Below are 15323 nucleotides of genomic sequence, written 5' to 3'. Positions count from 1 at the left end.
GTGGCAACATGTAAAGCAGTTGCACAGCAACAACCCTACCCAAAATTCTGTGTGTTTCGAAAGACTTTCAAAGTAAAAATATGAAGGAAAAAAAATTATTCACCTCTCTACCTCAGTTACTCCTTACAGCATATGATGTGGAACAAGTTTGTGATCCAAAATCAAACCTCAACCATTTTAATTATTCCACAATTCCACACACTGTAAGTTTTTTAACAATAAACAGAAAATACTTTCTGGCAAGGCATCTTCTATTATTTCAAGAAGTGAAACCTCAGAGTCACACATATACTGAACACCTGTGAGGTGACCCCATGCAGGACAGCATTAGTTCAGCATCACAGCTCCGCTGCTGAGGCTCTCCTGTGCAGTCATCCCAAACTATCAGTCCAGTGGGAAGTATTTAAAGTATGTTATATAATTAACAGAAATAAAATTGTGGCCGGGGATGGTGTGGAACCCAAACACCATTTGAAGTGAAGCTGGAACTTGAGCACTTTGGAAGAGCTGTCTGTTAAAAGCACTGTCACAGGCAGTGTTCAAAAACATTAAAAAACCGATTGGAAACAGCAGAGTCCACTTGAACAATTTATTAGTATCCTCTTTTTTTACAAGTTTTAGAAAAAGAACCCCAGGATTTTGCCTCCTGTGTGTTTTCGCCTCGCCTCCTCATGGTCCATGATGCCAGCTGAGGTTGTCAGTACAATGTACCTGCCAAGAGAGAACAAATGTTCAGTCTATCACTGTGTTCCAGGCTGGTGCAGAGCTGACAGCACCAACTGCATCTCTCTGTTACAACAGCAAGACCTGTGCCTGTAAGAATGGGCCTAATACAGCGAAATCAGGTTACCAGAGAGTGAAGGCAGCTCCTCTCACAGCCCTGCAGCACACACAGGACATCCACAGCCTTCCGTTCCCCAAATATTTGCCTGTCTCCTTCTGCATTCCCACTGGGCACTGCCCATTCAGCTGCTGCAGCAGCAGCACCTCAAAGGTTTCTAGATAAAGTCCACTTTTCCATCTTCCAGGGGTGCTGTTATCCAGCACAGGCAGAGCTGCCTTGGTGCCAGGCAGCTCCTCAGCTTGGGGCTCTGCCTCGGTGCCCAACACTGCCTGAGGCAGGTGAGGCTCTGCATCTGACTGACAACTGCAGCAGCCACTGTCACTGCCAGTGCCAGCACCTGGACTGCCAGCACCCCTCACCCACACAGCTGCATGTCTGAGAACATCTTGTCTCACCACTCTACAAATACTCTTAAAAATCCCAATGACAACACACATGGAGGTATTCAGGGACAGCTGAAGGAGTTACTGCTGGAGCTTTAAGAACAGAAATTACATGGAACTGTTAATCCTTCCAGACTGGCTGAGGCCCTGGAGACTCTTCTAGCTCTGCCATCCTGGTGTACTGGCATTTACTGCTCTTGCCTCAGTTTATTTTGGGAAATACTGCATAATAGTAAGATTTTCTGTGTTGTGCAAGTTTGTTAAATGGAGGCTCCAAGTCTCTCATCACTTAATATCTGATCAGTTCACACAAAATCAGGACATTTAAATTTCAGTAATATAACCTACTTCCATTGACCTGGGAACTTACATGACTCCTCCCCATTTACAAATGGCCATTAATAAAACTGAAAGAAGTATGAGAAAAGTCCTGTTTTCTGGTAAACTGCAGAAATGTTGAAATGAGGATTTACCAAAGTCAAACAGAAAGAGGTCCTTGCTAAGCAGTGCCCCTTTAAAACTAGTTAAAAAGAGCATTTATATGGAAGATGGATTTTTAGACTGGTATTTACCTCCACACTGATCAGAGGAAAGGTGTCAGGTGAGGCTAACTCAGGCAGCTTGCACATGTAACAAACCCCCACATTTTTACACACAAGCATTTAATTCTTCCTCATGCTTACCCAAACTGACGTGAAGGCAGCAGGTTGTTCTGCCACTTTTCCAAATCCTTCAGCTGAACATCAAATCTGGGACTGATTACACCACACTGTAAAAGAGAATTCCATTACAAACTGAAGAACTTTATAGACTGGATTTGCACATTTGTCATCCCAATTCAGTGGCTGAAGGAGTTTAACAAGTGCAGTTCACACACTCCTTTACCCGCAGTATGAGCAGCAATTCCTCCCACCTGAGACCCTCCCACAGTAACTATCCAGCAGTTATTTCCTCAGCCTCATACCCTCCTCCTCAACAGACAAACCTGCACTGCTGCTGGAGCTACACTAACCAAGTAGTGCCCAGACCTGGGAGACAGAAAAGCACACTATAATATCAGCAAAAATCCTGTGATTACTCTAACTATAGATTACCTCTAACCATTGTACACCCTTAGCAAAAAATACATGTAGATTTTAACCAGGAAAAAATTAACATCCACAGAAGTTACTGAAGTTTTCAAGTTAATCATATTACTGACCATGACCACCACTACCACCTCCAGTTACCTCACTGGCTCCAAGTACATCAATAACTATCCAAGACCAAACCAGAAGCACACCTTCCTGCACTGTGCACACTTTTCTAAACCAAACAACTGTTCCCTTACTGCAATGATTGAGAGATACTTTATATCCAGCTGCACCCCAGCAGAATTAGAGGAACACTACATTTAAACATCATTACAGACACATAACACTGGTCATTTGGGAATGTCAGAATTCTCTGCCTTGTACACTCAAGCAATTTTCAGCTGCAATATGTATTCATCATGGAGATATCCCCAACATGTTTTGAACAAACAATTTTTTTAGTTCTTTACTGAAGAGCCACCTCTCACTTGAAGAGCATAACTGGAAACAAGGACACACAGCAAGTCAACACAGAACTAGACAGCTCAGTATTTTGAGACAAAAGCAGTTAAAAAACTTTCAAAACACACATGACTGACTCAAATGCCCCAGGAACTTAACAAGCACCAAATAACATAACATTCCACTTTCCATCAACTCAAGAAAAGCCCCCTGGCAGCAGGAGAAAGGTTTGTCTTCTCCACATCTACAGGTATCAAACATCAACTGGAAAACAACTTGGCTCCTATCGCTTAAGACAAGTCTTCCAGATTGTTTAAACATCAAAGAAACTGAGGAACCACTAGACAGCCACAAAGCCTCTGAAGAAAGAGAAAATACACAGCACTTGCAAGCGGACTTCCCTGAAAATGTGTCTTGCACATTCAGAATTCAAAAAAAATGCAATTAATGACCCATACTATTATGAGTCTCAACAAATTAACCAGCCTGTTAACTGGTAATATCCATACTGCTCTCATTTACATGGATTCAACAAATACCACCTTCTTTACACGCAATTCTTTCAGAAATGGAGCAGATAAAGTCAATATAATAACAAAAGTGTCATTTAAATACATCCCTAGAAAACCAAAATCAGGAAGACAAACCCTACCTTGTTGAGTCTGCCTGTGAGGTTGACAACAATCTTCCCAGCTCTGTGGTCATCAATTATCTCAAATTCACCGATGTAACCTGCAGGAGAGACGAGCAGACAATCAAATATGTAACACTTAGCTACTCTCTCTATATATACTTAAATAAATGTATAACAGTTAACTACAATAACACAGCTCATTTACTATCTCACATAACTCTAGTTCAAGCCCCTTGATTTAGTGTTACTCAAGAGCACCCCCAGCCCCCAGGGGTGAGCAGGGCCAGGACTCACCGTGCTTCATCATCACGGTGAGGAAGCGGACGATCACCTTGGAGCACGGCCGGATGAGGACCTGGCGCTTCCCACGTTTCTCTGCGTTGTTGATGCTCTTGAGAGCATCTGCCAGGACGTTCATGCGCACCATGGTGCCTGCAGGGAGGGGTTATGAGTTATGTGCACAGCTCTTCAGCACAGAAACCCTGAGCAGCGCTGCTTCTTAATGCTAATTTTAGGCCTAAAAGGTCCAAGACTGGCAGAAAGTCACATTAAACCCTAAAAAGCACTCTCAGGGTAAACAAGCGAACCAAGTGTCGTACTCAGGGGTGATCAAGAAGAGTGATCCATGACAAGAGTTCCATGACAAGTCAGGATATCTGACACTCACTTAAACTTTGTATTAAAGCACACACAGGAAGGTTTCAAACCCACCATGTCAGCAGTGACACCTTCCCCAGGCACATCAGTTTGGCTTTAAAACTCAGTTATGCAGTATCAGCCCTGTACAATAACTGGGTCCTACGTGGTGTTAAATCAACAGATGGTGTTCGGGTCACTGAGCTGCAAAACCCCTGCAGGATCCACAGACAACACAGAGCTGCGGGAAGGAAACCCGGCATCAGCTCCAGTGATAATGCCAAGAGCCCGGGAGCACCCTGGGAGGGCGGGGATGACTCGGCACGGCCACCCGGTCCCTGACAGAGCCCAGGCGCCGCCAGAACCCGCCGCGACGGTGCTGCCGATCAGGGTCACCGAAGCAGGTCCTGCGGCACACGAAGGCTTTCACCACTTTCTAGAGGAAATGAGAGGACCAGCCCTGGCCGATTCCTGCCCGCGATCCCCCGCGCCGGGGCTGCCCCCAGTGCGGAGCCCTGCCCGCCCCCAGCTCCGCTCCCTCCTCCTCCGCACGCCCCAAGTGCCCCGGCCCCGCGGCGCGGCTCGCCCGCACCCTGCCCAGCGCAGCCCCGCTCCCCGCAGCTCCAGCCAGGCCGCTGCCGCCGCGGTTCCCGCCGCCCATCGCTGTGCGGCCACGGGCGGGACGCGCCGCCGCCCGCCCGGCACTCGGCGGGCTCCGCGCGGCGCCGGGGACGGCGCGGGCGGCCCCAAGCGGGCTGTGCGGGTCGGGCGGGGGGCGGTGTGCGCGGCGGCGCGGGCGGGGCGGGCGCGGGGCGCGGATGGCGGCGCGGGCGGGCGGATGCGGCGGGGCCCGGCCCAGTCCCACTCACCGGCGGCGCGATGGCGGAAAAGGAAGGGCCGCGGCCGCGCGGGACCATGGGAGCGCCGCCGGCCGCCACGAGATATCGCGAGACTCGGCGCGCCGGGCCTCGCTCACCCCCATTGGCTGGAGGCGCGCGCCGCGCTTCCGGAGCGACGTTCCCATGGCAACGGGGACGCTTCGAGCGGTCGGGTACGCCGGGGCGCGAGGGACAAAACACTGCGAGCGTACGGGCAGCGCCCGAGGAAAGCCCTCCGTGTGCCCCAAGTGTCCTCCCCAGGGACACCGGGAGGGCTCGCACGGGCAAACCGAGGGGCTGCGGAGAGCAAAGCCACACCAGGAGGATGGGCTGTGTTTGAACGCCCAAGGGGAAGCCGGCGCTCGGTGCCGTGGCAGATGTGCAGCACCTCAGCCGTGTCAGTGCAGGGGCGGAGGGGAGGCACCAGAGCTCGTGGGAACAGCCCCGGGAAAAGGGGCAGTGTCACCGTTTGGTTTTTAACATCTTTTCCAGCAACGGGCTGTGCCAGTTAAGCACATCACTTCCTAAACCATTCCCCCCACGTCCAGGATCTCTCACAGTGACAAGCCGGACCAATTAACCAGAGCACTTCCTAAACAATTCCCCTTCACATCCAGATCTCTCCCCGCCACAGGCTGTGCCAGCAGAACACTTCCTAAACCATTCCCAGCTTCTCTTCTTGATTGAAAAATGCATTTACACCGTTTTCTGTCCATTCACAAAGAGCAAGTCTTAAACAAGTTTCTCTTTAGTCTGTATTTACCTATTCAACAGTTACAATAGACACTGAAGAGAGTTCATTTTCAAACAGTAAACTTTTCACACAGTAACACAGGTTTTAGCTTTTTAAAGAAAAAAAGTTCAGTTTTAAAAAAGGAGGGAGAGGTCATAGAAAAGCACAAACAATTCAGGCTTATTTACAGAGACAAACCCAGCATATTCAGAGTGATTTTTGTATACAGACAACAACATTCATAAAACCAAACGTGCTACATGGCTCCATGACAACAGCAGTTTCCAGAACAATCAGCTGTTCAGGTAACACACACCTTCACTCATTTTCTACAGTCTCAGTGCAATGAGTTTACACTACAGCTAAATAACTGCACTACAGATTTTTGTATTCCAGACCCCTACTCAACAGATAATCTGGTATACAAACAGATTCAGTGAGACAATGGAAACACCTTCTGCCCCCATTTTGGGTGTGCACCCTCAGCTATGGCCCTTCTCATTCAGCTAATTGTTCTCCTGCCACAAGAATCAGTAGTAACAAGCCTCCAAGGCCTTCAGAACTGCCTTTCATACCTGCTGCAGCCACAACTAATGATCAGTGAACTAACACAGCTACAGAACTACTACCAGGCATTACAGCTCTGCTGTTGGGGTGTTTATTGACAGGGCTCTTAGTTTGATGAAGACACTTAAAAAGCTCCACACACCAAAGGAGAGGATCTCTCAGACAGGATCAGCTGCAGGCTGCAGAACCCTACTCAGCACAGCAAGAGAGATAAACCCACAGCAGTTGCTGCAGTGACATTTTCACTTCATCAGGGAGCCAATTAAAAACAAAAAAAAAGCCAGTGAGCAATGTAACTTCTATTGTCTTAATTACACGTTAATTCTCAAAACTGATCCCAAGGAAACCTTTAACTAGAGTGAACAGCAGTTGTCTTCATTCATTTTTCTTTTCCTTGTGCTTGAGAAGTTTGTTTATCTCCCTTTTCGCCATTCCAATATACTTTGTGATGATCCCATGCTGGTTTAGTCCAGGAAACAGCAAAAAGAAACTTACTATAGAGGGGAAGAAAAAAAAAAGAATTAATACTCCCTTAACACTCTCTTAACAAACTTCTGTCACTTTGCAATTCCTTGCTTCCCTTAAGCTCTATTAACTGCTTAAAAAGAGAAAAACAGAACTCCACAACAAAGATACCCCACCACACTAACATCATGAAAAATTTCTTCTACCAGTCTCACCCCTTCTCAGAGAGCTAACAAAAAAGTCCCTGGTGTTTTGCACGTTCACACTTACCAATAAGATAAGTCAGGAAAAGATTGTGAACTTGCTGTCCAATCCAGGCAACCACGGCAAGAGTAAAGAGCATGGTCATGAAGTACTAAAAAGTGAAAAGGGAAGAGTTACCACAGACCCTGCTGGGGATTCTCCTCTTCCCTTCAGTATTTGGCAACACGTCAACATTTAAAACTAACTGGAAGTTTTCTGGCTCTTCCACATGCAATACCTATGCACAGGTGTGTTAAAATTGAGATTACAGCATCTGCAGTTGTATGTTCTCATCTATTTTCAGACCATCAGCTTTACAGGACTGCAGTTCTTTTCTGCCCAGATATCCCTGCCATCCCCACTGACACCATCTCAGCCTCACACCACACCCAAGGCTGTTTTTGGGACAGTAGCTCAGTAGTTCATGTACCAGCTGACACACTAGTTTGTGTACACAGCAAACAGCTTGTTTCCAAAAATTTACTTATCCAGAGAAATCCAGTCTGGCTTTATCTTATTATCAATGATATGCTCCCAAATGCACAGAATTGCAAGTTTTGAAGTCCTGTATCTTGCCCAAATGTGTGACCAGTGTTATGTCACAGCCAGAACTATCAGTTCTTGGTTCAAAATAGCAGCTTGTTCAGGCACATGCCTTGATAAAATACTTTAGACAAAGCTAAACCAAACAAAATCTTAAAGACAACAGAGATTAACTCCTAGGAGTCAGTACCATTTTAGGCTTTTCTTCCTTCAGAGCGAAGAGGCGTTTCCACCAGCCAACAATCCGGCGACGAGATTTTACCAAATTGCTGCAAATCTCATGAAATCTTTGCTGCTGTTCCGTAGTCCTTTTATTAAAGAAAAAACAAACAAACAAAAAAACCCAAAAAAAAAGGTCAGAAATAAGAATTCAAGATTTAATCTGAAATTTATAAAAATCCCCCGTGGCCTTTTTCCAGCAGTAAAAATACATCCAGTGCTTATCCTGGTATTTGCTTTGCTTAGTTTTATACCTCTTATTTACTTAGCACTGTAATGCAATTGTACATATCATTTTCCTCTATGCTGACTCTCCTAAACTCCTAAAGAGCAACCACGTTCAAATCAGAAGACCACTGATCTTAACCTGATACCAGTGTTATACACACAAGTAATACACACTGTCTGTTACTTTGGCTTTTATGTTAGTACTACACAATAACTTTTATCCACCAGTCATCTTAAAGCATATACACTAAAATTTACTTTAACTCAAAATTTAGTTCAAATTGGGTCCTTCTCCAGCTGACTGTTCAATCACATCCATACTCATTGCACTATTTTCTTCCTTCATCATATTTAATAGTGTCACTATACAATCAATACTCTTCTACATAATTATCATTCTCAGTATTGATTATCCATTAATTACTAAAAACTAGTTTAGCAGAACTAACTAGCATCCTTAATGGAGAGCAAAGAATGTGCCTATTCCTTTGAAAAAAAAATCTTATTTTTCCAGAAGTAAAGGAACAATAAAGGTCTGCTGTAGTAATTATCTTCCAGAAAAAGAATGAAGAACATCTTACTACTGCCCTCACTTCATATATAACAGAGATTGCTGATTTCTCACTACAACGAGTCCACAAAGTTATCATTTGGTGTCTGCAAATCAGATATCCATTTTGATAAAGTTCATAATGTATTAACACTCAAGAAGCTGTTTTAATTCAAGCTTTCCTCACCATTTATTAGAGCCAAAGATTCGAGGTGCAAGAGCAGGAACAAGGTAATCAGCCAAACAGAGGAACATAACGAAACAGGAGACACCTGAAAGAACTGATGGGTCCAAGTAGTAGATCATCCTGCAGAGAGAAGATAAATTATTTCTGCATCCTCAAACTGCTAAATACTAGACATACTTGGTAACCTCTCCAGACTGGTTCAGAACTTCAAATAGTAGACTTACCCACTTGCCCAATCTCAAAAAAAAAAAAAAAACCAACAAATTTGCTCATATTACTAATAAAGAGAGGTCCAAGTACTTCAACACTAAAACAGAGAAATAACAGGTGAAAAATATTTTTTTCTTAATGTACTGGATAAGAAAATGCCACAAGCATAAGTGAACTTAACACTGACAGAGGGATGAGGATGAGTAAACACATGAAATAACCAGGTAGAGTGAAAGCTCTAATTTTGTTGGTTCATAAGTCAGAAAATTCAGATCTACTGCAGGTTGTCATTTGCTCTGCCTCACCTCTGAGAGCCAGACAAACCTGTTCCAGACAAGGAGCCATAAATCTCCACTTGGACAGTGCTGCACTGTCCGTATTCAATGTGCCATCACTCAAACATGGCAGAAAGGAGACTGGACAAAAACCGGCTCATCTCCTAAGTGTCTGCTAATACCCAGCTGTGCCCTGTGCTACTTAACTGCACTTCATAGAACTTCCTGAACACTGGAAATGACCCAGTCCATGGCAGGGTCAAGCATTCTGTACATCTGCACAGTGCTGAGCTGAATGTTCCAGTTCATTTTTGATGAAGTACCAATTCAGAATCTGAAGTAGTTCTGCATTTCCTCAAAGTATTATTCAACTCAAGATCTTTCCTTTTATAATCAAAAAATTACAGCAGAGTATCCTAAAGTTCATGCAATTATTTCTTTCAAAATCTACTTTTCAGTTTCATTTGATTTCCATCCTCCTCACTCCCCTGAAGACCACAAAATTTATATTAGCCAGAAGAGTGATTATCCCTGCCTCACCTGGGTCAATATTCAATTTTGTAACCCCTCTCTCCTTATTGCAAGAAAAGATACAACTAGCAAAGTGCCCAGCTGGTGTAACACCTGCCTGCACAAGGCAGGTCAGGTCATCTTGACTATTACCATGTTACAAGTGCCTCCAGCACCTCTAATCCAGACAGGCAGCATCCTCCCACTCTGTTGACTGGAAGTTACTTGCAGTCTTTCCTTTCCTCCTTTCTCAAAGGAGATGACAGAGAATGTAAAACCAACTGAACTCATCCGAAACACCACAGCAAAGATGCAGAATAGGAAATTTTGCCCTACGGAGAAAAGTTTTCCATAATGATACTGCTGTTGGTTTGGGGGAAAAAAGCCAAAGGAGATCAGATTTGACTAAGAAGCAGGATACAAAGGATGAGTGCAGAACATGGACACACCATTGAAGAATATTCAGCTGAGCACAGTAAAAACTCCAGCAACCACTGCTGGGAAACAGCTTCTGCAGAAAGCTCTGTCCCTCCTCCGAACAGGACGTGACTCGTGTTACTTCCTGTTTTCAATACTTCTGGTTTTTCTAACAAAGTTCACAAACTTTAAGAAGCAGAACCTGGAGTAAAAGCCCTCCTGCTAGATTTCTGAAGATATCTTCCTAATTTTCTTAATAGGTTTGCTACCCATCACGGGGGGTGCACTGGTGTTGCAGGCTCCCTCCAGATGGTACTTACAGGAAAGCAAAGGAAACAACACTCATCAGCGCCAGGGGAAACCAGGCTCGCTCCCAGCGAAGGACTTTGTCCGTCAACAAAATCACTTCTCCCCATCCTTGCAACTGCTCTTCCAAGCCAGCAGTTTCAGAAGTCTACACAAGAAGAGAAGAAAACTCCTTTATTAACCAGAATATCAAATTAATTCCCACACAGAAGCAACTAAAAAAAAAAACCCGGTGCAATAATTAAAGATCCCAGTCACAAACCTTTCTGAGTAATTAAATTACTAATAATCTTGTGAGTTTTGTACTAAGATACGACATTGTAGCAGTGATACTTTAAAATTATCAAGATCCTACCACAGTCAAGATCCTAGTGCAATATCTTATTAGACCAATTAATACCTCCTCCCACATTTTGCCAAGGTGTTTTCCCCCAATCTCCCATTTACCATACTCCCTCCTCCAAGATTAGCAGAAAGTCAAGTTTTAAAGTCTAGCTAAAACCTCTCAAGTTTTTCAACATGTGGAAAACTGCAATGTGAGAACTATTTAAAACAAATGTATTTTCAAAGACAACTCTACCACATTAAACTGAAGCTTTCCAGCTCCTGTCCAACACCAATTTCTTATTATGTGGAAGATGGATACAAACTCAGAATCCACAGTACAGAAGAGTTACCCAATTGATCACATTTGGACTGCAAAGAAAGTTTTCCCACAGATTGCCTGGTGATCAGGCAGCCTCTAAACTCCACTTCCAATATGATTCCTACATTCCTCCCTACACATCTCCTGCACTGGCATCAGCTTGCTAAGCAGTTCACCTGAGGTGTTCCACATTTAACAGAGCTTAACAGTCTCCCCTCAGAGGGAGACAGGCATCTTAGAGATTACAAAACTCAGGTAACCATGAACAGAACCTAATGCTGCCCAAGGAGTAAGAGCTGAAAAGTCACCAAGACCTGCACGTCTGCTGTGCACAGGTAGCAGACCAGGTCTGACTCTCAACTTTGTGCTACACTTAATTCCACCACTAAAATAGCACAAACAGCTGAGTGCAGCTATCAGGGTAAAGCAGTTTTCTTGTGTGATACCACCGGAAACTACTTGAAAACTACAAAATAAAGTGTAGAAAACTACCTGGCATGCTGCTGAACACCTTCCAATTATACTTATTTCCTGTCATAAACACAACCTTGTCACATGGAGATAAACCAAAAACCTGTGTTTCTCCAGGAGGCGTTTTATGACAAACTGTTTTGCTTTATTACTTCTGGCTATCTGCATTTAACGTTACAACCAAGACAAAATTTAATGGGAAGCAGACTGGAATCTAACAGTGTTACTAACACAGCCTGCCTCTATCAGCCTAGGGGACAACTACTGTAAGTTGTTATCCCACTGGGCCAGGTAGGGGACACTTGAGACAGCTTTTACCACCATCATCCTCACCCCCGAGCCCACCGGTCAAAAGTGTTTTCTCGTGAATCAAACAACAAAGCTTCCAGAAGTGAGAACTCCTGCTCTGAAAGGGGCATCCCTCCCGAGCAAGGCACGCATTTTTGGGAATACAGTTCCGTGCACTCATTCTGCAGGCTCCGACCTCCCTCCCAGCCCTGCGCTCTTGGCAGCTGCTCCCTGTCCCCGGCCCGTGTGGGCAACACCGCAGCGCCCGAGCGCTTCCAGCCTCCCCTCCTTCGCTGTTACAGCGATTTTACCGTTTCCTAGAGCAGCCCTACAGAGATAAATATGCAAATGCCCGTATTTAAGCATTCGAGCCCCCCTTCGCACATTAGCTAAGCTCATCACAGGGCTCCCGCCGCTGTCCTGCACCGCTGCGGCGCTCGGTCCCGCAGCGGGAGGCTGCTGACAGTCACAGAGACACAGACAATTGGACACACGCACAGACATTCTGGGCAAGCCCCATCGGTCAGGTAACGCCGGGTGCTGGTGCGGGCTCCGGCACAACCGCCGATGCCGCTCCCCAGGCCGGTACACGGAGCAGCCGCCCCGCCCGCGGCCCCGCCGGGCCCCGCGCCGATCACGCACCGAACCGCCTCACACCGCGCGGGCACGGCAGAGCAGCGCGGGCCCGGCGCCCGCCAGCCCCTCCGCAGCCCCCGTGGGGCAGCGCCTGTCCCCGCGCCGCCCGCCCTCACCAGCTGGTAGACGCTGTTGTTGTCGCCCTCCGCCATCTTGCGCACCTCCCGCACCGCCGCCCGCCGGCCACGCCCTCCCGCGCCGCGCCGCGCCACCGCCTTTTATAGCCTCCGCATGCCCCCTCGGCTCTCTGATTGGCCAAGCCCCGCGCCCCGCCGGCCGCCGGTTGGCTGGAGCGATTCGAACGGCGCGAGGCGTGCGCGCGGCCGCCCCCCTCCGCGTCGCAGTGCGGCTGAGGCGGGGCCGGGCCGGGCGGCGGCGGGGAGCCTTAACGGGGGGTTCAAAGTGGTGGTAACCCAATAAAAAAAATCACAGAATCAGTTAGGTTGGAAAAATCCTCTAAGATCACAGAGTCCAACCTTTGACCGACCACCACCCACCACCACCACCACGTCAACCCGTCCAGTCTTTCCTTGGACACTTCAGGGACGGTGACTCCACCACCTCCCTGTGCAGCCCCTTCCAATATCTAATTTCTTCTGTGAAGAAGTTCTTCCTGAAGTCCAATCTAAACCTCCCCTGGTGCAGCTTGAGGCTCTGTCCTCTCACCCTGTCCCTGGGTGCCTGGGAGCAGAGCCCGACTGCCCCTGGTTACACCCTCCTGTCAGCTGGTTGTAGAGCGATAAGGTCCCCCTGAGCTTCCTCTTCTCCAGGCTGAACACTCCCAGCTCCCTCAGCCGCTCCTCCTCCTGCTCCAGACCCTTCCCCAGCCTCATTGCCCTTCTCTGGACCTGCTCCAGCACCTCAATGTCCTTCCTGAACTGAGGGGCCCAGAACTGGACACAGCACTTGAGGTGTGGCCTCACCAACGCTGTCAGTAACATCAAAGCCCAACGTGTTTTATGTCCTTCATAACCTGTGGCAAGCACGGGAACAGACAGGAGAAAGGCACTGGGATATAAATACTGTTTCTGACTCAACATTCTAAATGCTTTAGGCACGTGCATTAATGAGCTTAATCACATTGCCCAGGGTGCAATGCAAGGCTAAAATGAGAGCAAAGAAAACATCTCGGGCACCAAAACTGCTCTGGCACCAGCTTGGTGGAGAGAAAAAAGAGAAGGGCTAAGGAGGACACTGGAAAAGCAAACACATGACAGTCCTGAATGGTTTGATCTTTCACAGAGTGCTTTCCCCACTCACTCAAGAATGTATATAAAGAACAGATTCTTTACTGAACAACTTTAAAATGCATTCACATGCTGCGAAAAGATAACAGTATTTTGTGTACCATTTTACACTTATAAATGATGGAGTTCACTCTCAAAATATAATTTTACCACAGCAAAACTCAAACAAACACTAATTTCATAACTAAGTGATACTAGCAGTAATATTATTAGTCTTTAAGAGTACGGAGACACATAGAAGCATGACCTCAAAGCAACCTTCCAGTATCTGAAGGGGGCCTACAGGGAAGATGGAACTGTAGTGATAGGATAAGGAGTAATGGATACAAACTGAAAGAGGGGAATCTTAGGTTAGATATAGAAAGAAATTTTTCACTGTGAGGGTGGTGAGACTCTGGAACAGGTTACTCAATAAGGTTGTGGGTACCCCAGCCATGGCAATGTTCAGAGCCAGGTAGGATAAGGCCTTGAGCAATCTGGTCTAGTGGGAGGTGCCCATGGCAGGGAGGCTGGGACTAAATGATTCCAACCCTCAGTATTCTATGATTTTATGAGGCATTGCAGTTCTTAGGAGTATTTGCAGTGTCCTGCAGCAGCGCTGCTGTGGCACAACCAGATGTGTCTGATACAATCAGCCAGCCCCCGGTTTCATCCACAAAAACCAAAAGCACTTACCAATAGAAAAAGCAGGCATTTCCATCATCTTCAACCCGTCACATTCATCATCTTCCAGCCAGCCTTTCAAATGCCAGCTCCCAAATCAGTCTGCCCTGGCATCTTTTCTCGCATTCCAGAGGGCCTGCAGAGGTGCCATTCCCTCATGTTAAGTGTTGCTCCGTAACTTGGAGGGGCAGAGGGAAAGGTGAGTGCTGCTGGGTACCCTCACACCCAGAAATACCAGAGATGGGCCATCACACTGCACAGAGAGGACAGCGTGGGGCCCAGCCACCAGCCAGGCCTTGTGAAACACCATGTAAAATCAGAAACAATGTGTGTGTGTACATATACATGTATATATTTATAAATTTGGTTGTTAAAATCTGAGCCCTGGTGCCCGATGCAGAGGGTGGCAATAGCATTAGCTCAGTCCCACCTCTCAAACCTCACCTGAGCTACAGCCAGCCGATTGTTTTGTTTGCTGCAATGGGATCAGTCTTCCTTTACTGAAATTCTCTCAGCAGATGCACAGAACATTAAATGCCCAAGCTAACTCCAAAGTACCTTTAAGAGGAGCAGTGTAGTTGCTCTGTGCACTTAGAATAGAGACACAAAGTTTGCATGTCCAGCCTCCACCCTTTCATCATATCTAATATGCATTTATTATGCTATTAATAAAAAATTAGCCTGATGAATGGCAACATTGCTCTAATCAGCTATGCATTTAAGTACATGCAGTAGTTGTACATAATATCTGTATTTCCAATAAACTTCTCTAACTAAAATGTATACTCATAACCATTTTCCACTAAAGGAAAAAGTGCATGTTGTAATTTGAGACCGTGTTAAGAAACATGGGTGGCATCTTAAACTTTTTTCCTAGCCCAATTCTTTAATGCAGAAAGTGTAATAAAGTGTAGGTGTCTGCTAATTTTAGGAAAAGCTTGCCAAAAAAAAAAAAAAAGGAAAGGGAAAAAAAGAAAGCAAAGAAACCTTTGAAGTACTTGAGTGTACT

The 15323-nt window shown here is 46.1% G+C and overlaps 3 protein-coding genes across 5 annotated transcripts in view; 1 reads left to right on the top strand and 2 right to left on the bottom strand.

The window, feature by feature from the left end:
- Nucleotides 1-15323, top strand: part of XYLT1 (xylosyltransferase 1) — a 597640-nt gene that overhangs the window by 428936 nt on the left and 153381 nt on the right. The gene's annotated exons all lie outside the window — the stretch shown is intronic.
- Nucleotides 576-5032, bottom strand: RPS15A (ribosomal protein S15a). Its single transcript, XM_051776616.1, has 5 exons — nucleotides 4902-5032; nucleotides 3691-3828; nucleotides 3415-3494; nucleotides 1911-1996; nucleotides 576-711 (listed from the first exon to the last, which is right to left on the bottom strand). The coding sequence occupies exons 2-5, from the start codon at nucleotides 3821-3823 to the stop codon at nucleotides 618-620; spliced, it is 393 nt and encodes a 130-aa protein (XP_051632576.1). The 5' UTR covers nucleotides 3824-3828; nucleotides 4902-5032; the 3' UTR covers nucleotides 576-617.
- ARL6IP1 (ADP ribosylation factor like GTPase 6 interacting protein 1) lies at nucleotides 5650-12612 on the bottom strand. Of its 3 annotated transcripts, none has more exons than XM_051776085.1 (6): nucleotides 12521-12612; nucleotides 10378-10511; nucleotides 8646-8765; nucleotides 7652-7769; nucleotides 6946-7030; nucleotides 5650-6704 (listed from the first exon to the last, which is right to left on the bottom strand). In XM_051776085.1, exons 1-6 carry the CDS (start codon nucleotides 12554-12556, stop codon nucleotides 6586-6588), a joined length of 612 nt encoding a protein of 203 aa, XP_051632045.1. In that variant the 5' UTR covers nucleotides 12557-12612; the 3' UTR covers nucleotides 5650-6585. The 3 variants fall into 3 exon arrangements, with proteins under 3 accessions (XP_051632045.1, XP_051632108.1, XP_051632169.1); XM_051776148.1 differs by lacking the exon at nucleotides 12521-12612 and adding an exon at nucleotides 12267-12408; XM_051776209.1 differs by lacking the exon at nucleotides 12521-12612 and adding an exon at nucleotides 12153-12400.

This window comes from Manacus candei, unplaced genomic scaffold, assembly GCF_025592945.1.
Source record: "Manacus candei isolate 608988 ecotype Guabito, Panama unplaced genomic scaffold, ASM2559294v1 h1tg000002l, whole genome shotgun sequence".
NCBI classification, from domain to species: Eukaryota; Metazoa; Chordata; class Aves; order Passeriformes; family Pipridae; genus Manacus; species Manacus candei.
Note: the sequence above shows the minus strand (reverse complement) of the source record. Positions and strands in the feature narration are given on the sequence as shown.

Coding starts and splice junctions, on each gene's coding strand:
- ARL6IP1 (XM_051776209.1), bottom strand. CDS start 12,272: ATGTCTGTGCGTGTGTCCAATTGTCTGTGTCTCTGTGACTGTCAGCAG. Junction 7,770..8,645: donor ATCTTTGGCTCTAATAAATG/GTGAGGAAAGCT, acceptor CTTTAATAAAAG/GACTACGGAACAGCAGCAAA. Junction 7,031..7,651: donor AGGAAGAAAAGCCTAAAATG/GTACTGACTCCT, acceptor TTCACTTTTTAG/TACTTCATGACCATGCTCTT.
- RPS15A (XM_051776616.1), bottom strand. CDS start 3,823: ATGGTGCGCATGAACGTCCTGGCAGATGCTCTCAAGAGCATCAACAAC. Junction 1,997..3,414: donor TCACAGGCAGACTCAACAAG/GTAGGGTTTGTC, acceptor TCTCTTTTACAG/TGTGGTGTAATCAGTCCCAG. Junction 712..1,910: donor CTGCCTTCACGTCAGTTTGG/GTAAGCATGAGG, acceptor CTCTCTTGGCAG/GTACATTGTACTGACAACCT.